Raw genomic sequence first — 23,381 nt, 5'->3', positions numbered from 1 at the left:
TTGGCCCACACCTTAGCCTAGAACGTGGTTGCCTACAAGTGCAAAGCCTTTGGAAAGGCTCTTTCTGATATAATAACAGGATGTTTTTATAATTTTATTGTACTGTAAAATTGTTACTGAATATCTCCATTAACATAATTCAAGGTAGAAGCAGAGCAGTTGGAATTTTTTATTTTTATGTTACATATTCCTCCATGGGGAACTTTACCCCAAAACATCGCCCTTTCAATGAAACCGGGCAGCAAATGGCATGAAGATAAAGTATACAAACAAAATTTGTACTGTATAATATGCGAACCATCAGCTTCAATTTCAAGCCTTGGCAAGCTCGGTGGCGGTGGGAGCAGGACCACCGGTAGTTGGCCTGGGAAAATAGAACAGTTTGCAGAACATGGATAAGTATGAAGCTTCCAAGCATAGGATATGGAAAATCACAAGGAAAATGAAGGGAGCATAGACTTACAGCCCAACCAAAACTTTGAAAGCGTCATAGAGAACCCATTGGCCTCCAGTGAGGGTTCCAATCATGAATATTCGAAGAGGAAGACCACGAGTGAAAAGACCTAATAACCCTAGCTTCTTCACAGCCTGCAAGACATCGGCAATGAAAACAAAAAACTGAGCATAGAGAAAGAAAGAAAGAACAAAAAAAGGGTTTATGTTCTGCATGCATATGTATAAAAACTCACATCACCAACAGTTGCTCCCTTGGCATTGTTGAGGAAAGAGACCAAGTTGTCAGCTGGGTGTGAGACAACAGCACAGAATACACCAGCAATATATCCACTGGCAAAGCTCACCCCCAGCTGCAAAGATTTGCTGCATTGCTCTTTAGGTGTTGGGATGACATGCTTGTACATCAGCTCGATTGTATTCTCGAACGACGCAAATTTCATCATAGTATCTGCAGAAATCAAATCCCAAAATGTTAAAATTTGATTTCAGTGCGTCAAGATATCCAAATGAGATGAGGGAAACCTTTCAAACTTACAAGGAACCTGACGTCCCCAAAGAGGAACAAGCCCCTTGTACAACCTGCAACACAGTGAAAGTAATCATCAAACCAAAGTTCTTCAAACACAAGAACCAAAAGAATATGAAAGGATTCGAATTCAAACCCGAGAGCGCCTTCGGATTTGATGATCTTTGGAAGCCCATCAGCCAAGCCTCTGGCAAAGCCGGGCTGAGTTTGGACACGAACTTTGACAGCTTCCATGGGACAGAGGGCAACATCAGCAATGACTTCAGCTGATGCAGAGCCTGCAAGGTAGATCAAGGTCTTGTACTTGGCTGCATACTCTGGCCCTGCAATGTCTGTGTAGTACTTCTTGAAAAACTCATAGAGGCCAAACTTTCCAGCACCCTGGGCGCTGTAGCCGATCAAGGTGGGCGCCCAGCCCTTGAACAAACCTCTGATGCCCTGCTCCTTCAACAGAACTCCAAATCCGGATGTGACGCTCTTGTACTTAATTGGGTCAATCTGAATTGTTAATATCAGCAACATAATTTTTGTTAAGACTTTCTATAGAAAATAAAATGAAGAACAAAATTGGGGCATGATAGATTGAATGAGTTCAGAAACAACATAAGTAATGCTACGACATTTCTACAGACATAACTTGGTAATAGTTGGTCATGCTAATTGATGTAATAGATACATATTAACTACTCAAATCATTTGTGTGATCGACTAATGTGATCACAAAATGTAACACTAAGGTTAGATAAGTTGGCCAAGGCGTTGAGTTCGCCCATTACACACAAGTTTGAATCCCCTTTTTTCGTAGATTAGATCAATTTAGAGTAGTTTATACTATCGCTTGTATGAAAAAAAAATGTATTTAAAAAATATTAAACTACTTTTTTTTTACCCAACTTATAGGACAGCTTGACCTGCATATTTTGAAAAAAAACAAAAACAAAAGGAAAAGAAAGAAAGCTTGACCTGCATATTACACTTGACGACATCGATAGGAGTGACGGCCAAATGGGTTAGGCCAGTGGCCAGCATACCTGCAACTCCACACGCCGCATAGAACTCAGCAGAGTACATCTCCACCTTCTCTCTAGGCGCTGCAATCACCACCCTTGATGACGGTGCTGATGATGCATAACCTGATGCCACCATTGAAGAAGATGAAGAGTAGAGGAAGCTTGGGAGGAGAGAGTGGCGAGAGTTTGTGTTGTTGAGTGGATCTGCCATTATTGATTGATTGAAGTCTCTCTCTGCAATTTTGGAAGGCTCTGCCTTTTGGTGGAAGCACACCTCGAAAAATATCCGCGTGGCGCGCAATTTATATTGAAGCTTTATTTCAGATAGTTAATTCACGGCGTTGACCAATCATTCAAAACTTTTGAATCAAAAGCCTTGTCGGTAAGCAGGGACGTAACCAGTTTCGTTTCTTCCTCCCAGTACTCTAATAATTATGAAGGCAAAAAATCATCTTCGGCTCTTGTGGTTTGTCTGATTTTTCACTTTTGTTTATGCGGTTTTTATTCTGACAATTTAACTCCTATAGTTCAAAAGTATGTTTAAATTTCTGTTTTATTATGTGACATAATAAGTATGTGTCGATGATATTAAAGGGTATTTTGAACGAAATTAAAAAAAATTTGACATAATTTAAACGTGTCTTTGAATTTGCAGGAGATTTAAAATTACAATGACAAAATTAACAAAATTAAAACTAATTGCGAAAACAGACAAACTACATGGATGGATGGTCTAGTTGTTAATTTGTCCCATCTGGCAACTTGTACCTGAATTCCAAGGGCCCACCCATAATTTCCAATGTCTGCCACGTAAGTAGAAGATACGGCAGCTCTGTTCCAATAGGGCACAACTTTACATCACCCTCACCATGTCTCTCTGTTTGTTTTGAGTAACAAAGTTTTTGCGGTTTGGTTTCTTGAGCAGCTTCAATGGCTTCTGTTTCAGCTACTTCTCTTTGCAGGTTCCAGCCCTTTCAAAACCAGCCAACCAAGACTTCTGGCCTGGTATTAGCATTTAACCTAATGTCTCTGTCTTTTTCTTCCATTTTTTTATTCATTTGGGTTGTCTTCTAAATTTTGGGTTTGCCTTATCTATGGATTGAATGTTACCATCATTTGTTTTTTTTTCAAAATTTTTTATTATTGAATTATTGCCCAATTGAAGGTTTTTCAGATCAATAAGTAAATGTGATTAAACTGAAAGTATAAATATGAGCCAATATCTGCTTTTGATGCTTATGAACTAATAATGTAGGTAACAAGAACAAGTTTAAGTTTACAATTGGTTTCTAATGAATGGGCTAAGACTGGTTTCTCTTCTCTGAGGACCTCTCGTCTCCAAATCTGTTGCGCGGTAAGTTCTTCAACTCGAGAAAAATTATTGTGTGCATCTGATACACGGCGATATATTTCACGCTTAACAAGTTATATATTGAAAACCACATAATGAAAATTGAAAAGTGGACAGGCCAAACCTGAGACAGTGCAAAAGGTTGTGGAGATTGTGAGGAAGCAACTGGCTTTGCCTCCAGAGTATGAGGTCACCCCTGACTCCAAGTTTGCATCCCTTGGTGCCGACTCTCTTGACACAGTATGCCCTGCTGCCATTATTTTCTACTCCAATTGATTATCAAATTCTATTTATGCATATGGTTTTTAAATTAAATATATATAATTTATTGGTGGATAAAAATAAGACTGGATGATCTGTTGCAGGTGGAGATAGTGATAGGTTTGGAGGAAGAATTTGACATAAGCGTTGAAGAGGAGAGCTCTCAGAACATAAGCACGGTCCAAGAAGCAGCTGATTTGATAGAGAAGCTCGTTGAGAAGAAAGCAGCTGCTTAATTATAATTAACTTGACATAAGCGTTGCTAAGTAGTTGTTATCTCCCGTGGGGGGTGTGTTCTAAGAACACACCCAACCCATGCACACTTGACAAAATCTTTCTCATGTTTGTGGAGAAACTAAATCAGATTCTGCGTATGTGCAGCTCGCATCCTACGTGCAATAAGAATTGCTGCCCGTTTAGGCTTTCGTATTTCCAAGGAAACAGCTCATTCTGTTAAAAATTTATCTTACTCAATTCTTAGGCTTGATAAGGTAATTTAAGAGATCTTGGACCTTATCATTTTCCTTGCACTTAGTATTCTTGAGTTCCTGAATTACTTAGTCATTACTTCATACTTTAGGGAAGGCTCCTCATGGAAATGAACTACATGCTAGCTTATGGTTCTGCTGAAGCTTCTTTGAGGTTATTATGGAAATTTGGACTTCTAGAACTACTTCTACCTATTCAGGTATGGATTTAATATTGAATAAATTTGCTACTTGTCCGCACAATACAATAAGTTTCAATACAGTTTCATATTGCAGGCAGCATATTTTGTTAGCCATGGTTTTCGAAGACGTGACAAAAGGACTAATATGCTTTTGGTAATTATCATTACACACTTGTTATATGCTTATTCAGTGCTTGATTATATCGTGAAGAGGGTTTGACCTAAAAGTGCATTTAATTCTCTGGCTTTCCACATGCAGTCCCTTCTTTCTAACTTGGATAAACTTCTTTCACCTGACAAGCCATGCCACAGTAGCTTATGGTAAGATGTTTATGATAACAGAATGCTCATGTGTTTTCTTTATGCCATTAATAACAGGCGACTGAAAAGATAGAAGATTGAAATGGTTTAATTGGTCATACTTGCATTGTATCAGTTTTTCTTGGATTCTCATGTTATAGAACAGTATTTCTTTGGCTTGGTGTATGAGACTCCTGCCATTGGGAGGTTTGGGGAGGGTTAGATGTATGCAGCCTTATTCTGCATACTTACAAGTTGTTCCTTGTTTTGAATTCCTCCAGGTTGTACTGGAGTACTCTTGCCCTTGCATCATATTTCTTCGCAGTTTGTTTGCTCCTTTTTCTTTTTATTGGTCTGAGTAATCTAAGCAAATTAAGTTGCATGATTCTTTTATGTATTGGAGATTCTATGATGTGTACTTACAAGCTCATTACGAGTTGGACCAACTGAGACTCATCACAGGTTTACACTTCCAGGGTTGCGATCTTAGCATTCCACAAAGCACTGTCCGAACAACCTAGGGATCCATTGGTGGTTGCTGCATTTAGCCTTGCAATTCACAATGGTGGAGATATGCTAGAAGCAGTAAACATTGCTAGGAGAATCACTAAACTACACGATGTTTGCTTTAATGAATTATCAGAAACTCAGGATTTGAACCCTCGAGCATTGAAAGATGAGGTTGTGAATCTTGCAACATCTCTTAAGCGTGCGCTAAACCATATGACTGATGAGCAAATAGTCTCTGTGGCGATGGCAGGGTACCCACAAGCACCATATTCTGATCTGGTGAGCACCTTCCTTCATTTAAACATTTCTTGTCCTCATGACAAGATTTTATTGTTTTTGTTTGCTGTTTGTGTGTGTGTTGTCTGCATTCATCTCATTTATTGAGAAACTCTAAAGGGTTATTGGGTTTGATCTCAACTTCCAGGTATTTATCCCATGGGGGTTATCTCTGAGGGTCAGCAGGGTTTTTAGTTGCGTAACGTCTGGTGCAGAGAGGGGATTTGTGCCAAAGCAAGGCAGCAAGATTGATTATGAGTCATTGGCTGTGGGAAACCTGCCGGAAGTTCGGCATATTTTTGCAAGAGTTGTGTTTGATACCATATATCCGCTTATTCTAAATCGTGACAATTTTGAAACATGAATACTTGTTTGTGAGAACAATTTAAAAAAATTTATAACAGTAAATCATGGGAATTGTTTTTTTTTTTTCCCCTTTTTTGCCCACACCTTACCCTAGAACGTGGTTGCCTACGAGTGCAAAGCCTTTGGAAAGGTTCTTTCTGATATAATAACAGGATGTTTTATAATTTTATTGTATTCATATGCTTGACCTTCAATGATATGGAAATCTATTTTGTGGGGTCGTGTGGTTATTGAGGATGGTCTGATTTGGAGGGTGGGCAATGGAGCTTCTATCCGTATTTTCCAAGATAGGTGGATTCCAAAACCATTTACTTTCAAGCCGTTGTTGGCTAGAGGGCTGGATTGGAATACTACAGTCTCTGACCTTCTAACTGCTTCTGGTTCATGGGATTTACCTTTGTTAGAGCAACATTTTAGCTTGGAAGATCAAGATATTATTTCTAGCATCGCCTTGGGATCAGTCTCACAGCAGGGGGATAGCAAATATTGGTTTTTCTCAAAGAACGGGAAATATACCGTTAATACTGGGTATCGTGTCGCGGTAAGGCAGTGTGATGAAGATTTTGGAGTGGGGGGATCGGATTTGAGTGCTCAGGAAGGTTTTTGGATGCGAATTTGGAAGCTTGCAGTCCCCAACAAAATTAAAATGCTAATTTGGAGGGCAAGTTCTGAAATTCTACCAACTGCAGTCAATTTATTTAAGAGAAGGGTGCTTACATCTCATGTGTGCTCAAGGTGTGGGAAATATCCTGAATATGCCTACCACGCTCTGTGGTCTTGTAAAATGAGTCAAATTTTTTGAAGTGTACCTATTTTATCCGGCGAATTACTATGGCTGTTGGCACTTTTGCTGATGTTTTTGAGGCTGTGGCTTCAATGATGTCGAAAGCTGACTTAGAGCGCTTTGCTTGTTGTGTGTGGAGTGCGTGGAAGCTACGTAATGACTCTTTGCATGGGAAACAGATTACACGGTTGGATAACATGGTGGAAAACACGATGGAAATGCTGGCAGTGTTCAAATCTTGTGAGGAGCGGTCCAAGCTCCCCTTTGTACCTCAACAGGTCCATTGGTTGAAACCACGGGTAAATACTTTTAACTGTGATGGGACTGTGGGTCGTGGGCAAAGTGGTAGGGGTCTGGGGGGCTGCTGTCGTGATCATGACGGAAACTTTGTCTGTGGGTTTGCTTCTTTTGGTCCACCTGGTCTGGATGTTTTGGGCATTGAGTTGGCGGCTGTCCGGGAAGGTTTATTGATGATGGGATACATGGGTTTTACTTGGTTTACCATTGGTCTTGACTCTCAAGAAGCTGTTTCTATTCTCAAAAATGGGTTGGATTGGTGGAGTAATATTGGTAATGTGGTGGAGGATGTTCGTCGGTTAATGGTTGATCGAGAGGTGGCTGGATTGTTCTATCAACATCGGAAAGGCAATGGGGTGGCACATAGCCTAGCCCAGCATGGATTGAGAGCGAGGTCTCGACATTTCTGGACAGACAGTGTTCCTCCTTGGCTAAGCATTCTCTTAGATAAGGATAGAACTATGGCGTAGATCTTTGTTTGCATTTTTGAGGTGCGGTGGTACTCTTTTTTCTTGACCGGATTTTCCTCCATTGGGAGTTTTTGATGGCAAGGTTTCAATGAGGCCACACTAACGCCCTCCGTTCGTTTGTAAACTTTTATCGTTTGTCTGGTGTTAGTGATGAATGAAATTTTCTATTTGATCAAAAAAAGATACAAGCAGTTGGAATTTTTTATTTTTATGTTGCATATTCCTCCGTGGGGAACTTTACCCCAAACATCGCCCTTTCAATGAAACCGGGCAGAAAATGGCATGAAGAAAAAGTTTACAAACAAAATTTGTACGGTATAATATACGAACCATCAGCTTCAATTTCAAGCCTTGGCAAGCTCGGTGGCGGCGGGAGCAGGACCACCGGTAGTTGGCCTGGGAAAACAGAACAGTTTGCAGAACATGGATAAGTATGAAGCTTCCAAGCATAGGATATGGAAAATCACAAGGAAAATGAAGGGAGCATAGACTTACAGCCCAACCAAAACTTTGAAAGTGTCATAGAGAGCCCATTGGCCTGCACTGAGGGTTCCAATCATGAATATTCGAAGAGGAAGACCACGAGTGAAAAGACCTAATAACCCTAGCTTCTTCACAGCCTGCAAGACATCGGCAATGAAAACAAAAAACTGAGCATAGAGAAAGAAAGAAAGAACAAAAAAGGGTTTATGTTCTGCATGCATATATATAAAAACTCACATCACCAACAGTTGCTCCCTTGGCATTGTTGAGGAAAGAGACCAAGTTGTCAGCTGGGTGTGAGACAACAGCACAGAATACACCAGCAATATATCCACTGGCAAAGCTCACCCCCAGCTGCAAAGGTTTGCTGCATTGCTCTTTAGGTGTTGGGATGACATGCTTGTACATCAGCTCGATTGTATTCTCGAACGCCGCAAATTTCATCATAGTATCTGCAGAAATCAAATCCCAAAATGTTAAAATTTGATTTCAGTGCATCAAGATATCCAAAGGAGATGAGGGAAACCTTTCAAACTTACAAGGAACCTGACGTCCCCAAAGAGGAACAAGCCCCTTGTACAACCTGCAACACAGTGAAAGTAATCATCAAACCAAAGTTCTTCAAACACAAGAACCAAAAGAATATGAAAGGATTCGGATTCAAACCCGAGAGCGCCTTCGGATTTGATGATCTTTGGAAGCCCATCAGCCAAGCCTCTGGCAAAGCCGGGCTGAGTTTGGACACGAACTTTGACAGCTTCCATGGGACAGAGGGCAACATCAGCAATGACTTCAGCTGATGCAGAGCCTGCAAGGTAGATCAAGGTCTTGTACTTGGCTGCATACTCTGGCCCTGCAATGTCTGTGTAGTACTTCTTGAAAAACTCATAGAGGCCATACTTTCCAGCACCCTGGGCGCTGTAGCCGATCAAGGTGGGCGCCCAGCCCTTGAACAAACCTCTGATGCCCTGCTCCTTCAACAGAACTCCAAATCCGGATGTGACGCTCTTGTACTTAATTGGGTCAATCTGAATTGTTAATATCAGCAACATAATTTTTGTCAAGACTTTCTATAGAAAATAAAATGAAGAACAAAACTGGGGCATGATAGATTGAATGAGTTCAGAAACAACATAAGTAATGCTACGACATTTCTACAGACATAACTTGGTAATAGCTTGGTCAATTTAATTGATGTAATAGATACATATTAGGGCTTCTTAGATGTATGTTCAAAACGATTAACTGTTATTGGGTTTAGTCCACTCGTTTTTTGTTTTAGACGTAGGTCCTTTGACATTTATTACTTCTTTTTTTATGTTGATTTTACCATTTGATGTAAATAAGGAAAACACATTAAAAATATAAATTAAATGCATTATTTCCTTGTAATTGCATTTCAGAATTTAAATTTTGAATTATATCCTTGATAAATCGTGTTACCTATAAGTTAGGAACATAAATTACAAGACTACCTATAAATTAGGAACATAAATTAGAATACTACTTATAAGTCAGATACAAAAATAGACAAATAAAATTTTATGTTACCTATAAAAATTACACATTGTCGAAAATATGAAGAAAAAAAAACACATATATACCTATGCAATAGGACATTGTAAACAAATGCATTTTTTCCTTTGTCAAAACATTTAGAGTTCGAAGGAGTATGATTGTAGGTAAAAATGTGATTTTTGGGATATGTTTGCTATATTTTCCTTTTCTACTCAATGCCAAATGTTGTAAACAACTAATTATAATGACATAAATGACTATTACCCGATTCAAGTTATAAGGGGCAACATTAGAACAAAAATAATTTTAAAAATAAATAAGAAAAAAGTATTACATCAGAAAATATTTAAAAAGGAATGTAATCCTATGTGGCACAAAAGTCAAAGGACTTAGATCAAAGTCACCAAATCTGAGGATTAAACCCAACTCCTCAATAGAAATTTGGATCTATATCAACTTTTCTATACATATTAACTACTCAATCATTTGTGTGATCGACTAATGTGATTAGAAAATGTAACACTAAGGTTAGATAAGTTGGCCAAGGCAGTGAGTTCGCCCCTTACACACAAGTTTGAATCCCTTTTTTTTTCGTAGAATAGATCAATTTAGAGTACTTTATACTATCGCTTGCATGAAAGAAAAATGTATTTAAATAATATTAAACTACTTTTTTTTTCTTTTCCCAACTTATAGTACAGCTTGACCTGCATATTCTGCAAAAAACAAAAAACAAAACAAAAGGAAAAGAAAGAAAGCTTGACCTGCATATTACACTTGACGACATCCATAGGCGTGACGGCCATATGGGTTGGGCCAGTGGCCAGCATACCTGCAACTCCACACGCAACATAGTACCCAGCAGAGTACATCTCCACCTTCTCTCTAGGCGCGGCAATCACCACTCTTGATGACGGTGCTGATGATGCATAACCTGATGCCACCATTGAAGAAGATGAAGAGTAGAGGAAGCTTGGGAGGAGAGAGTGGCGAGAGTTTTTGTTGTTGTTGAGTGGATCCGCCATTATCGATTGATTAAAGTCTCTCCCTGTAATTTTGGAATGCTCTGCCTTTTGATGGAATTACACGTCGAAAAATATCTGGGTGGCGCGCTATTTATATTGAAGCTTTTCTTGAGACCTTCAACTCACGGCGTTGACCAATCATTCAAAACTTATGAATCAAAGACCTTGTCAAATACTCGAGGGAAGACGTAACCGGCTTCGTTTCTTCTTCTGTTTCTACACGTTCAAAGAATCTTCATCCACTCAGACCAAAAAAATGAAAAGAAGAAGCTTCATCCCCATACTCTAATAAATATGAAGGCAAAAGATCTTCGGCTCCTGTGGTTTGTCGGATTTTTCACTGTAGTTTAAAAGTATATTTAAATTTCTGTTTTATTATGTGACACAATAAGTACGTGTCGATGATAATAAATAATATTTTAAACGAAATTGAAAGAAATTTGATATAATTTTACAACGTGATTTTGAATTGTGAGAGATTTAAAACTATAGAGACAAGATTAACAAAATTAAAACTAATTGAGAAAACAGACAAACTACATGGACAACAAATTGACCTTTTGCTAATTATGAAACACATTCCAGACGACATGTCGTTTGTGTAGTAATGGCCGGCGGCGGGTGGGGAGATGGATGGTCTAGTTGTTAATTTGTCCCATCTGGCAACTTGTACCTGAATTCCAAGGGCCCACCCATGGCTTCCAATCTCTGCCACGTAAGTAGAAGATAGGGCAGCTCTGTTCCAATAGGGCACAACTTTACCTCACCCTCACCATATCCCTCTGTTTGTTTTGAGTAACAAAGTTTTTGCGGTTTGGTTTCTTGAGCAGCTTCAATGGCTTCTGCTTCAGCTGCTTCTCTTTGCAGGTTCCAGCCCTTTCAAAACCAGCCAACCAAGACTTCTGGCCTGGTATTAGCATTTAACCTAATGTCTCTGTCTTTTTCTTCCTTTTTTTATTCATTTGGGTTGTCTTCTAAATTTTGGGTTTACCTTATCTATGGATTAAATGTTGCCATCATTTGTTTTTTTTTAAATTTTTTTAATTGAATTATTGCCCAATTAAAGGTTTTTCAGACCAATAAATAAATGTGATTAAACTGAAAGTATAAATATGAGCCAATATCTGCTTTTGATGCTTATGAACTAACAATGTAGGTAACAAGAACAAGTTCAAGTTTACAATTGGTTTCTAATGGATGGGCTAAGTCTGGCTTCTCTTCTCTGAGAACCTCTCGTCTCCAAATCTGTTGCTCTGTAAGTTGTTCAGCTCAAAAAATTATTGTGTGCATCTGATACACAGCGACATATTTCACCCGTAACAAATTATATATTGAAAACCACATAATGAAAATTGAAAAATGGACAGGCCAAACATGAGACAGTGCAAAAGGTTGTGGAGATTGTGAGGAAGCAACTGGCTTTGCCTCCAGAGTCTGAGGTCACCCCTGACTCCAAGTTTGCATCCCTTGGTGCCGACTCTCTTGACACAGTATGCCCTACTGCCATTATTTTCTACTCCAATTGATTATCAAATTCTATTTATGCATATGGTTTTTAAATTAAATATTATGTATAATTTATTGGTGGATAAAAATAAGATTGGATGATCTGTTGCAGGTGGAGATAGTGATGGGTTTGGAGGAAGAATTTGGCATAAGCGTTGAAGAGGAGAGCTCTCAGAACATAAGCACGGTCCAAGAAGCAGCTGATTTGATAGAGAAGCTCGTTGAGAAGAAAGCAGCTGCTTAATTATAATTAACTTGAGTTTATAATTAAGTTTGATTGGTTATGTGCCTAATTCAATTGTGACCTTTTCTTGATTTGATTTGGTGAGGTTGGTTGGTTGGTTTTGCAGGTTCTCGAATTTGTATGACTTTGATTTGATTAATGATTTTCCTCAAGTTGCCTTACTTTCTGTGTGATAATATATGCTCTAGTCTAGAGGTGCATGTTATTTGCCCTTCTTTTGTGTGCGTTAGATTAGGATATATTTCATGCCTCGTAACAACGGATGTAATGTATCAACAAACAACAATTATTTACACGAACACAGTTGATAATGTATTTTCTTACAAAATATGCATAATTCTAAATTTTCAAACAATCAAAGATTGTGAATGTAAAAGATAATGTGTACAGTTGATTAAATTACACTTTTCATCCTCATAGTTTAGACTATTTTCAGCTTATTAAGGTCACGTTTACAATTTCTACTCTAACCTTGAGTGTTTGCATAAATATTAAATTTTGATAGTTACAATTCTCTCTTATACGCTATAATTAAATCACCTGTATGTGTGCGATTGTGAATTGATAATCGACAAATCTAACGTATCAAATTTTACCCCATTAACAATCTACAAATTATCCATACAGCATAATTTTTCTTGAGGCATATTGATACTTCGATATTCAATTCTCTATCTCATGCACCAACTGTTGGCGGGAGAGTGCCACAAGGATATAGCAAGAGTAAGAGAAAATTTTACAAAATTTATTTTCTAAGAACTCATTGTCCAAAGCTCTCTGCTACACGAAAATGTCGACGTTTTGTTCATTGACCTCCTCCCCATATGTATCTGTCTTCGCTCCGCAGCCAATAGTCTACGTGTCCGAAATCACTAACGAAATGAACACGTCGACATAATTTGCCGAAACATTTGGCATTCTGCCTGCCGCCACCAAAGTTTCGGGCCCACACCTACTCATTTGACACGTCACGACCCGCTTTCACTCATCCTCTCCCGCGAAACGTGCATCAACGTCAATCCAACCTGGAACGGCACCGTTTGGCCTCAACATTCCCATTTCAACCCCCGCACAACCTGTCTTTGACCCAAAACTGAAGGGGAAAAGGCCCCTCTTCTTCTTCCCTCTCCAGTCCTTCTCAGTCCACCCTCCGATTTCACTTCGATTTTGTCGAGAAGAATCTCAGCTCCATTTCAGAGCAACACACATATTTATATACCCGCATACACACATATTGATGGATCGGAGGAGACCTGCGAGTCCGGTGTACTCGCGGCAGTGGAGCGGAGGTTCGAGCAGCCCGGGGTCTTCTCCGGCGATGTCTCCGGCGCACCCTCACTCTCGTCTTAATCCGTCCGTCACCGGAATCTCCACTGTCAAGCGAAATCAAAACGTCGCCGCCAAAGCAGCGGCACAGCGGCTGGCTCAGGTCATGGCTTCTCGGGCCACCGGCGATGATGACGACGACGACGACGATCTCGGGTTTCGGTTTGCTCAGCCGCCTCATGCACCTTCTTCTCTGTCCGGCAATGGTTTTAATAACGGTGCAAAGGCTCTTCCTGCGATTTCGGTGACTCGGCCTAATAGATCTCCGTCTCCTGCGGTAATTCAGAATCTATGCTAATTATTATGCTGTTTTTGAATCTGATGTAGTCTTGTTTTGATGTTATGGGATTGAATTGCTTGGAAACGGACCTTTCTTGAGATTTTTTTTGTTCAGTTTCGGTGCTGTTGTTTTGAGATCTGAATTGTGGCTACTTCGTTGTGTTTTGAGTTCGTTTATGAATGTATTAGAGTGAACCAGCTCAAGTTGACTCATAATTTTATGAGCTTCAGTTAAATTGGAGTCTATTTGATTGAACCTTTATATATATATATATATATATATATTTTGTGCTAGAGTTATTACTATTGGTTTTTTCTTAATTAATGTTACTTTTAGTTAACAGTCTATTGGGAAACTTGTAAATTCTGAACGTGGTGATCTTATGGCTGATTGGATTCTGGTATTTTAATTAGTTAGGTCGGAACTTTGTAGAGCATACAACCTCAGTTCGTTCCACATCAGCAGGAAGACCCTCTATGTCGGTTCGTTCATCGACGGTAGTGCCACCCAGCAAATCCTCGGTTAGAACTCCAGTAGCCATACCTCCAATTGATCCTCCTTCTAATAGAAACAGAGATAAAAGGCAAGTTCATAAGATAGCTGTCTTTTGCTTGCATTCTTGTAGCTTGTTGATGTTATCGAAGCTTATGACGCATGTATGATGTATAGCTATAAATATAATATGTTCTTGGGGCAGGTTTATGCCAGATATTGGACAGTTCAACTCAATAGCCCCAGGAGATGAGCGTGAAGCTTCTGAGCTTCGTGATCGAGTATGTCATTTGCAGCCATCAATTTTTGTCTTCATAACAGATGCAGATAACCTTTAAATGTATTTAGGGATATGCTTTATTACTTGAATTTAAGATTGGTATTTGTGAAATCTTAAGTGTAATTTTTGAATCAATAGTCTTGATACTAACATGTACTGTAAATGCAGCTTGATATGCTACAAGAAGATCATGAGATTGCACTTGAGAAGGTGTGCTCTTCTATATTCTAATACAGACATGCACACGCATCTATTATACATACTAGGACACACACACACACACAGGTATATGACTGTTATATATTGTGTGTAATATTTATGCATAAGCATGTATGACAGCTTCGCCTTGCTGAAGAAAGACATGCGCAAGCAGAGGCCAGAGCTAAGGAGCTTGAGAAACAGGTGAATCCTTTTATTCATATTTATTTAGCTGCATAGTTTGAAATCAGGAATCATTGAGGTTCAGAACTTAGTGTCTCTTTTTATCATGCCTTATACATTCCTTCGTAGTTCTGACAATATTAGCACAATTTTGTCACCAAGAAGGTAGTGCTGCTTCTTATTCAGCTATTTTTATGTTCAATTCTTCATTCACAGGTTGCTAACCTTGGAGAAGGTGTAAGCATGGAAGCTAAATTGTTAAGCAGGTAAAGTTGAGTCATTTTGCATATTTTCTACCTTTATTTGGTATCCTGGTTTTGATTATTCAAATGATCCATCTGCAGGAAGGAAGCAGCTTTGCGTTCAAGAGAGGTATGCTGGGAGGGTAAATTAGATGTGGCGTATACATTGACTAATGATAATAGTACTGATTGAAACCTTTTATGTTAAAATGAGATTATCTCCGGCCGTTTTTAGACTGAAAAACATTGATTGTTACAGGCTGCTCTCATCGCTGCGAAACAGAACAAGGATGGGAAAGATGAGGAAATTGCAACTCTTCGTTCAGAAATTGAGGTAAACTCTTTAGATCTCAATCAAGTGTTTCTGATTTATGTGATAGCTTCATGAGTTTATTCTTGTGTAAAAATCAGAACTTAAAAGATGGTGCTGCAGCAGCAGTCGAGCATCTCCGAGAAGCAGAATCTGAAGCAAAGTCTCTTCGCTCAAAGACACAAAGAATGATTTTAACGCAAGAAGAGATGGTTTGTCTTCTGATACTCAAGTGAGATTTACTTTTACCGTTTCACACTCTTAAGTTTATTTCTGTATCTGTCTTTTAGGAGGAAGTTGTTCTGAAGAGATGTTGGCTTGCTCGCTATTGGGGTTTAGCAGTGCAGTATGGTATTCAATTCCCTACCATCTTCCCCTTCTTGAATAAGGATATAGATTGCTGCTTAAATCTGATATCGCAGCTTGATGATTTTCTCTGTATTGGGTATTTGAATTTCAACATTGTGTATCCCGTTTTAGTTATAACATCAAGAAGGTGTCCTATGAAGTATGTTTAGATTTATGTATATGTGAATTTGGATTTGAATGAATGGAGATTTAGATTTATGATTCATTTGCAAACATTTTACTTTATATGCTGTTTGCTTTGCTGCTTTTTAGGCATATGTGCAGATATAGCCTTGTCGAAGCATGAGCATTGGTCATCTTTAGCTCCTCTTCCGTTTGAAGTCGTCATTTCTGCTGGACAAAAGGCAAAGGAAGATTCTTGGGATAGAGGTATATCAAAGACGATGATGTTGTTATCTCTTTATCTGATTTTATTTTTCATTTCATGCACTCAATTAAGCTTTTGTCTTGTTTGACGTCTACCAGGTAGTGATGACCCAGATAGAAGTAAGATAGTTCGGGATTTAAGTGACCTCACTGGCGAAGGAAATATTGAGAGTATGCTTTCAGTGGAGATGGGTTTGAGGGAATTAGCTTCTCTAAAGGTCTGTTCCTAATGTTTGACATATTAATATTTTTATTTCTCTTCAAAATATATATATTTATATGAAATTCTGTTTGACTTTATCCTGTTTTTGACTTCTAATTTTTGCACTGTATCACTGTTCTGTTTAGGTTGAGGATGCTGTTGCGCTTGCATTGGCCCAACATAGACGTCCAAATTCTGTTCGGCAGTCTGGTTTAGGTATTTTTCTTTATTGTGTCATGTTATTCTAGAGTTTTCATGCCCGGTAATGTATTTTCGATGTGAAAATCTGCATCGAACTAGATGTTACCTTCTTCATATGATGACTTGAAGATGTTACGGAGAAAATGGCTTTACTTAGTTGATTCTCTGTACTTATTTCTTTTCATTTTCTAGATTATAAACTATAACAATTCCCTGACATTATAATTAATTGGTCTTCAATATCACTATGGTATTTTGGTAAGATCTTATGATAGTTGCATCCATATGCTTAATTGGTTCATATGCTGTGTGGTGCAATGTTTTACTCTTACTATCAAACTTTTTCATGCTGGTTATCCTAGAGTTGTGCAAGGTTTTTGTTAAGGACTGGAGCAGAAAGAATTTCACAACAATGCTTACCTTCTCGTTGTTTGAATTTCAGATTCCAAATCACCTGGTGACCCAAAATTTATGGAGGCATTTGGTAAGAGAGATACTTTGATCTGTTAGACGATGTATCACTAAGATTAAGGAATATCAATGCACACAATCATTAATCATATGAAAAACTAATTGTATTAGTATTCAGAAAGCATCCATCTTTCAGGACAACTTTCCTTGTAACTTGTGATTTGCATAATTGTGTGCATTTTGTTTTTGGGATGGGTTTAGGTCAAGGCATATGGTTGACTAGGAAATGTGACCCTGACTTTAAATCAAAATTTGTTAGTGGAACTTTTTTTTTCAATTTTTTCTTTTAGAATTCCAATAATTTTTGGTATAGGAAAATAAATGGGGAAAGTTTTCTTACGGAATACTATTGCATGTGAGAATGGTTTATAATATTATGAGACCTTTTATATTATTCAACCTGCCCTACCCAAAAGTGATGTAAAGCACATTGTATTTGGGTGGATATATAGGACCAGACAAATAGTTCAAAAACGTTGTGAAGTTAGTTCATGCAGTAGAATCACACAGTTATGTAGCATTCTTGACACACCAAGTTTTAAGGATAGATTTGAAGTGATGATAAGTTAATGTGGTAATCTTATATTCCCTTTTTTTTTTTTTTTTCTTACAGATCTTAGTGAAGAAGAGGTTGAAGATATTTCTTTCAAAGTGGTCAGTTTCTTTGCCTCCTTCAATATACAAAAAGCCACATCTTGTCCCTTTCTGTTATGATATCTATTATTTGTACTAAAAGTAGAAACAAGATATTAAACAATGTCAGTCCACATGTTCTTCAACACACTATTGATATTGCAGGCTTGGCTCACTTACTTTTGGAGAAGAGCTAAAGAACATGGTGTGGAGGAGGACATCGGCGAAGACAGGCTTCATCTTTGGATAAGCCGCAGTGCACAGACACCAACTTGCCACGATGCCGTGGATGGTAAGCTTCATCGTAATCAACAGTGCCACTCATAAGGCCAGCTTGGCCACTATTGCTTTCAATTGTAGGCACATTCTTCTTAATGTTGGTCTACCAACGAAGCCATTAATTTTGTGCATGCATATGCTACGCCCTTGATAACCTTATCAGTCGGTAGAGAATTGGGTGATGCCATGACCTTGATTGGCAACAGGAGGAGAAATAAAAATAGATTAATTCTGTCCTTAATTTTAAGTTTTCTTTAATGTGGTTACTGGTCTGAACATGTGGCAGTGGAGCGTGGTTTATATGAGCTGAGGAAGCTGGGGATAGAACAGCAACTTTGGGAAGCATCCCGTAAGGAGATCGATCAGCCCATCTCAGTTTCTAGTAATCATAAATCTGCTGCAGATTTTGACACCTCTTCATGATAGATGCTGCCTGCAGATTGTTGCTTATATTATATATCAATTCTTTTTTTCTTTTTTTCTTTTTTATACTCCATTTCTTTACATGAAATTCTAGTGCAACCTCTCTCTCTCTCTCTCTCTCTCTCTCTCTCTCTCTCTCTCTGGGATTGTATTACAGATATCACTCCATTTTTTCGTGTAATCAAATCCACTTCTTTTTCTCCTTGTGAGGGTTTGCAAATCGAGAGTTAGTAATTTCCCCTCCTCTGCCCTTATTATATTGTCATAATTACATTTGCTGTTTCATACCCTTGTCGTGCCAATGAGAGTTTCTAATATATAGAGGGGCTATATTGAAGGGTTAATGTGGCCCAACATTGGGCCGAAATGCTGATATTAGTCCATCGTTTGTTTCATAATCTACAAATTAAAATGAAAATAACTGAACTATGGGTTCCTCTCAGTCTCAGTAGGTAGTGTAAAAAATAATAAATTTGTTTGAAAAAGGAAGGAGAAAAGGAAATCGTCAAAGAAAAAACAACATGAGCATCTCCACATGCCAAGCTGCTTTGTAACCCCTAAATTGAGGATCGTGAGAGAGAGAGAGAGAGAGAGAGAGAGAGAGAGAGAGAGAGAGAGAGAGAGAGAGAGAGACATGATGGATAGACAAATAAGAGAAGTAAGTCGTAAGCTTCTCTTCTAGTTCAAGCCAACCTACTTTCTCATGCCCTTAAAAAGAAGCTATTTAACTACAAAAAAAGTTGATAAGCTTTTCTCTCCACTATGCATATTAAAAAGTTTCACCAAAAGGGAATAACATATAAAAATAAATAAATAAAGTGAAACTTCGCTTTCATGCCAAGGGTTTATAATAATAAAGCCTGCATATCTTTGGCCTTCCTAATCCTACCTGGACACATTTTCCAACTGCGATGCTCCCAACTACTTCACATTTGTTCATAATTTTTTTATATTTCCTTTTCCCCTTTTCTTTCCCATTCCTTTGGCTAGTCAGGCTTGGAAACAATGGAATTTTGGAAGGAAAAAAACTAAAATATTTCCAAGAATAATTGTATTTTTTTATTATAAAAAGAGCCTCGATGTTAGTCCAAGTGACGAGGAATGATCGGATATTGAGTTAGAATTAGGATAAGCGCAGGTTCAAATACCTTTGTATTTCTTATTTAAGGCCAAATTTTGATTTAAAATCCGAGAAAGGGTTCAAGTAATGATGAAGAAGATCAGCCACATTCATGAAATGTATATATCGTTGGGTCCATATTTCTCTGCCATAACCAAAGCATGGGATAGGAATGTGATTTGTCGGTTCGTACCCTGGACCATTGATGACCATTACTAATCCATGATAATTGATATTCTATTTTTGACCTTGGAAATCTGAGAGATAATATCATAATGCAGCCGCACTCTGCATTCTCTCTCTCTCTCTCTCTCTCTATATATATATATATATTTTTTTTTTTTTTTTTCATATGAACGCATCATCGTCACGTGATTTATTAATATTAATTTTTCGTTCACTCATATTATAACACGTTGAGAAATAAAATTATCAACGACTGTTTATTTAGTTTAGACTAAAAAGTATAAAGGTGAAAATTAGAAGTAGATGGCAAGCTATAAAGAAAGTCTGTGACTGAAGGAAGGAAGGGCGTGACCATTTTAGTCTGTGGTCATTGGATGACCTGCTGCAAAGGAGTTGTTAGAAATGGCACGCACTGCTAGGTCTCTGAGTTAGAGAAGAAAGCAGAAAGCAGGCCACATTAGAAGCAATTACTTGTTCTTCTTGTTCTGAAGCTATGATGGGGAACATGTGTTGCCTTGTGGACCTGCCTTATGAAAATATACATGAAAAAGTGAATGAAAACATTAGAAAAGTGAAAACAATACGATTATTATAAGAGAATCCTTTTGGACAAAAAGGTCAAAGAGAACAAATTCATCTCCAGAAAAATACATAAACAAAATGCTCAAGAGCTCTTGCGAATTCAATCTCCACTCAAACTTGTCAAAATTTCTGACACAGCTTGATTACAGATGATCATGTTGCTGGTGCAAATTTGATCATCTAACAAAATGCAGGGTTTTGTTTTTCTTTCTAATAGTAAACAGTCAGTCTATCAATTTACATAAATGTTAAGCATGTCTTGAATTTAGACGCAAAAGCATTACATTTTCCAGAAGTCGATGGGATGGGAACACACATGGAACTAAAACGGAAACAGAGACGAAATGAACCATTCAAACACGTGATTTCTTCTTCTTGTTTTGGCTGCTACTTCATGCTGGACAAAAGTTCTCTCTGGGTTCATAATCCTGGCAATGACTGAGACATAATAATAATAAACCATATATATTAGGGTTTTGTTACATACAATATGTAATAGAGTAATTTATGATATTGATTAAAAAAAATACAAGAAATGTGAAGGAAACTTACGGTGCGAAGCATAACTGGAGCCGTGAACTAATCATGGCCCTTGGTGTTGAATGCAGAGTCTTAATCAAATGTGTTCCTCCTTCTCCAACAACAATTCAAAATATGGTCATACAAGATACTGAACCTCGCGTGGTGCAATATTGCAACTGCCAGTCATGATGACATTAAAAAAGTCAAGCTTCCCTAAATGAACTAAATACTCTGTAATAAGATCATAAAATGGCAACGGCGGACGGGCAATCTTTAGGCCTTGCAATTGAAACAATTTGCTTAGTGAATATGCAACACCACCGTCATCATCTTTATGCATTCTAAAGGAGTATGCTATATATAATCTCCTCATTGCTAAGCCCATGTAAAGCATATATAGTCTTGCTTGTAATCACTGCCTTCCCTTTGAAAGGAGCATAAGTATAAATGTCAACTTTCACTTGATTCCCCTCTTTTCCCTTTCTACTCTCATGAAAAGCAAAGAGTGTGTAATTCTTGGGGCTGCAAAATGAAAACAAAATAACACCATAACAAACGGCATAACCAATTATTTCCACGAAGAAGAATAGTGTATCATCATAAAATGGAAAAGGAGGCTTTGGCTCCCAAACCTTCTGATTGGAATCATATCTCTCAAAGCTTGGATTATCCAGATATGATAGGTTGCATGGAGATGCAAGATAATACAATTTGTCATAAGCAGACACAACAGTTGCAAATGCCTTAGATGATACGGGAGGAGGAATGCATGATATTACTGCCCTAGTATCGGTGTCAAAAACATATCCTCCAAAATGTTGCAGTGGAGAAGGCCCCCTCATAATTCACGCCGAGACCGTCCTGTTGAAGTAAGTATTAGCTAGAGCAGATCCTCATACTCTGAAGGGGATGATTATGCCAGAACTTATTCCGCGGATGATGATTAGAGAAAGGAATGGATAGACAGAACAAGGAGAATAGGTAGAAGAAGAGAAGGGGAGATTAGGGTTAAAAAGACAGAATTAATACTAGAATCTCTCTCTCTCTCTCTAGAATCCGCTGTATAATTAAACTAAGCTGGGATTGTAGCACGGATGTCACTCCATTTTTTCGTGTAATCAAATTCACATTTTTGTTTTCTTGTGAAGGTTTGCAAATCGAGAGTTGGTAATTTCTCCTCCTTTGCCCTCCTTTATATGGTCATAATTAAATATATTGTTTCAGCACGATGTAGAACTTCTATAAGGGGCTATGTTGAAGGGTTGAATTCAGCATTCAATAATTTCATTGATCCGATGGTTATTAAGGACTCCCTCGTTACCGCCTCACTCCTCGTCGTATTTGGTGGGTAGGACTGTCGTTCACAGTCATCTTTCTAATAATGCAGGCCAACATAGAAGGGCTGGATTGCTATGGGGCTCAGAATCTAAAACATAAACTGCAAATAACTGAGCTATGTGGTTCTTCAGTAGGTAATGTAATTATTTTTATATAAAAAAATTAGTAAAATGAATTGAATTATTTGGAAAAAGGAAATCGCCAAAGAGAAAACAACATAAGCAACTCTGCATGCCGACTTGCTTTGTGACCCCCGAAATTGAGGATCATGAATCATGATAGATGGTAGACAGCAAAGAGAAGTAAGTCGTAAGCTTGTTTGCTCTTCAAGTTCAAAGTCAACCTGCTTTATGGATGGAGCTTGTGAGTTGTGGCACTTCCTATTCCTACATACATGATACATGAACTTAAAAGAAGGAAATTAAAAAAATAATTTTTTTTTAAAAAGAAGCTATTTAACTATAAAAAAAAGTTGATGAGCTTTTCTCCACTATGTATAGAGGTGGAGCCCACCAATACAATGGGTCCTACACTCTATTAGAGAGTTGGTACACAAGTTGGTATCTAAAGTTGGTCTCCCTAGCATTTTCCATATTAAAAAGTTTCACCAAAAGGGAATAACATATAAAAATAAAATAAAATAAGTGAAACTTTGCTTTCATGCCAAGGGTTTATAAATAATAAAGCCTACATATCTTAAGCCTTCCTAGCTAGGGACACATTTTCCAACTGCGATGCTCCCAACCACTTCCCATTGTTCATTTCTTAGGCTTGGAAAACAATGGAATTTTGGAAGGAAAAAAAAGAAGAAATCTTTCCAAGAATAATTACATTCTTTTAAAAAGATGCTTGAGGTTAGTCCAAGTGACGAGGAATGGTCGAGTATTGGGTCAGGATTAGGATGTGCAGGTTCGAATTCCTTTGTATTATTTGAGGCTAAATTTTGATTAAAAATGCGAGACAGGGTTCAAGTAATGATGAAGATCAGCCACATTCATGAAATGTATACATCGTTGGGTCCATATTTCTCTTCTGCCATAACCAAAGCATGCGATAGGAATGTGATTTGTCTGGTAGTACCCTGGACCATTCATCAACAGTGTCATCTTGCCATTACCCATTGACCATTACCAATCCATGATAATTGCTCTTTCATTTTTCACCGTGGAAATCTGAGAGATAATGCAGTCGCACTTTGCATTTTGCATATTTTTTCGTATCTCGTATTATCGTCATGTGATATTACCGTAATTTATTAATATTATTCTTCCATTCATTCATATTATAACACATGGAAAGACAAAACTATCAACCGACTCCCTCTT

At 38.1% G+C, this 23,381-nt stretch overlaps 6 protein-coding genes across 7 annotated transcripts; 4 read left to right on the top strand and 2 right to left on the bottom strand.

Annotated features, from left to right (window-relative positions):
- On the bottom strand, positions 74-2,407 carry LOC18775688 (mitochondrial phosphate carrier protein 2, mitochondrial). The gene is made up of 6 exons (XM_007209253.2): positions 1,946-2,407; positions 1,119-1,480; positions 992-1,035; positions 690-904; positions 464-588; positions 74-364 (listed from the first exon to the last, which is right to left on the bottom strand). Exons 1-6 carry the CDS (start codon positions 2,201-2,203, stop codon positions 313-315), a joined length of 1,056 nt encoding a protein of 351 aa, XP_007209315.1. The 5' UTR covers positions 2,204-2,407; the 3' UTR covers positions 74-312.
- Positions 2,837-3,869, top strand: LOC18775661 (acyl carrier protein 1, chloroplastic). The gene is made up of 4 exons (XM_020564273.1): positions 2,837-2,997; positions 3,248-3,346; positions 3,461-3,583; positions 3,709-3,869. The coding sequence occupies exons 1-4, from the start codon at positions 2,923-2,925 to the stop codon at positions 3,838-3,840; spliced, it is 429 nt and encodes a 142-aa protein (XP_020419862.1). The 5' UTR covers positions 2,837-2,922; the 3' UTR covers positions 3,841-3,869.
- LOC18776892 lies at positions 3,987-5,791 on the top strand. The gene is made up of 6 exons (XM_007208723.2): positions 3,987-4,095; positions 4,185-4,292; positions 4,369-4,428; positions 4,534-4,595; positions 5,051-5,363; positions 5,509-5,791. The coding sequence occupies exons 2-6, from the start codon at positions 4,197-4,199 to the stop codon at positions 5,722-5,724; spliced, it is 747 nt and encodes a 248-aa protein (XP_007208785.2). The 5' UTR covers positions 3,987-4,095; positions 4,185-4,196; the 3' UTR covers positions 5,725-5,791.
- On the bottom strand, positions 7,445-10,342 carry LOC18776583 (mitochondrial phosphate carrier protein 2, mitochondrial). The gene is made up of 6 exons (XM_007210988.2): positions 10,043-10,342; positions 8,427-8,788; positions 8,300-8,343; positions 7,998-8,212; positions 7,773-7,897; positions 7,445-7,673 (listed from the first exon to the last, which is right to left on the bottom strand). Exons 1-6 carry the CDS (start codon positions 10,301-10,303, stop codon positions 7,622-7,624), a joined length of 1,059 nt encoding a protein of 352 aa, XP_007211050.1. The 5' UTR covers positions 10,304-10,342; the 3' UTR covers positions 7,445-7,621.
- LOC18775968 (acyl carrier protein 1, chloroplastic) lies at positions 11,071-12,214 on the top strand. The gene is made up of 4 exons (XM_007209687.2): positions 11,071-11,213; positions 11,460-11,558; positions 11,671-11,793; positions 11,922-12,214. Exons 1-4 carry the CDS (start codon positions 11,139-11,141, stop codon positions 12,051-12,053), a joined length of 429 nt encoding a protein of 142 aa, XP_007209749.1. The 5' UTR covers positions 11,071-11,138; the 3' UTR covers positions 12,054-12,214.
- LOC18775996 (coiled-coil domain-containing protein SCD2) lies at positions 13,042-18,528 on the top strand. 2 transcript variants are annotated; one of them, XM_007209030.2, is made up of 17 exons: positions 13,042-13,656; positions 14,073-14,242; positions 14,357-14,432; positions 14,600-14,641; positions 14,771-14,833; positions 15,029-15,078; positions 15,157-15,184; positions 15,314-15,388; positions 15,466-15,576; positions 15,655-15,715; positions 15,986-16,102; positions 16,199-16,317; positions 16,448-16,517; positions 16,945-16,986; positions 17,587-17,627; positions 17,772-17,898; positions 18,172-18,528. In XM_007209030.2, the coding sequence occupies exons 1-17, from the start codon at positions 13,291-13,293 to the stop codon at positions 18,306-18,308; spliced, it is 1,695 nt and encodes a 564-aa protein (XP_007209092.1). In that variant the 5' UTR covers positions 13,042-13,290; the 3' UTR covers positions 18,309-18,528. The 2 variants fall into 2 exon arrangements, with proteins under 2 accessions (XP_007209092.1, XP_020419857.1); XM_020564268.1 differs by having other exon boundaries at positions 13,208-13,656; positions 14,077-14,242; positions 18,172-18,512.

Source organism: Prunus persica, chromosome G5, assembly GCF_000346465.2.
Source record: "Prunus persica cultivar Lovell chromosome G5, Prunus_persica_NCBIv2, whole genome shotgun sequence".
Classification (NCBI taxonomy): Eukaryota; Viridiplantae; Streptophyta; class Magnoliopsida; order Rosales; family Rosaceae; genus Prunus; species Prunus persica.
Note: the sequence above shows the minus strand (reverse complement) of the source record. Positions and strands in the feature narration are given on the sequence as shown.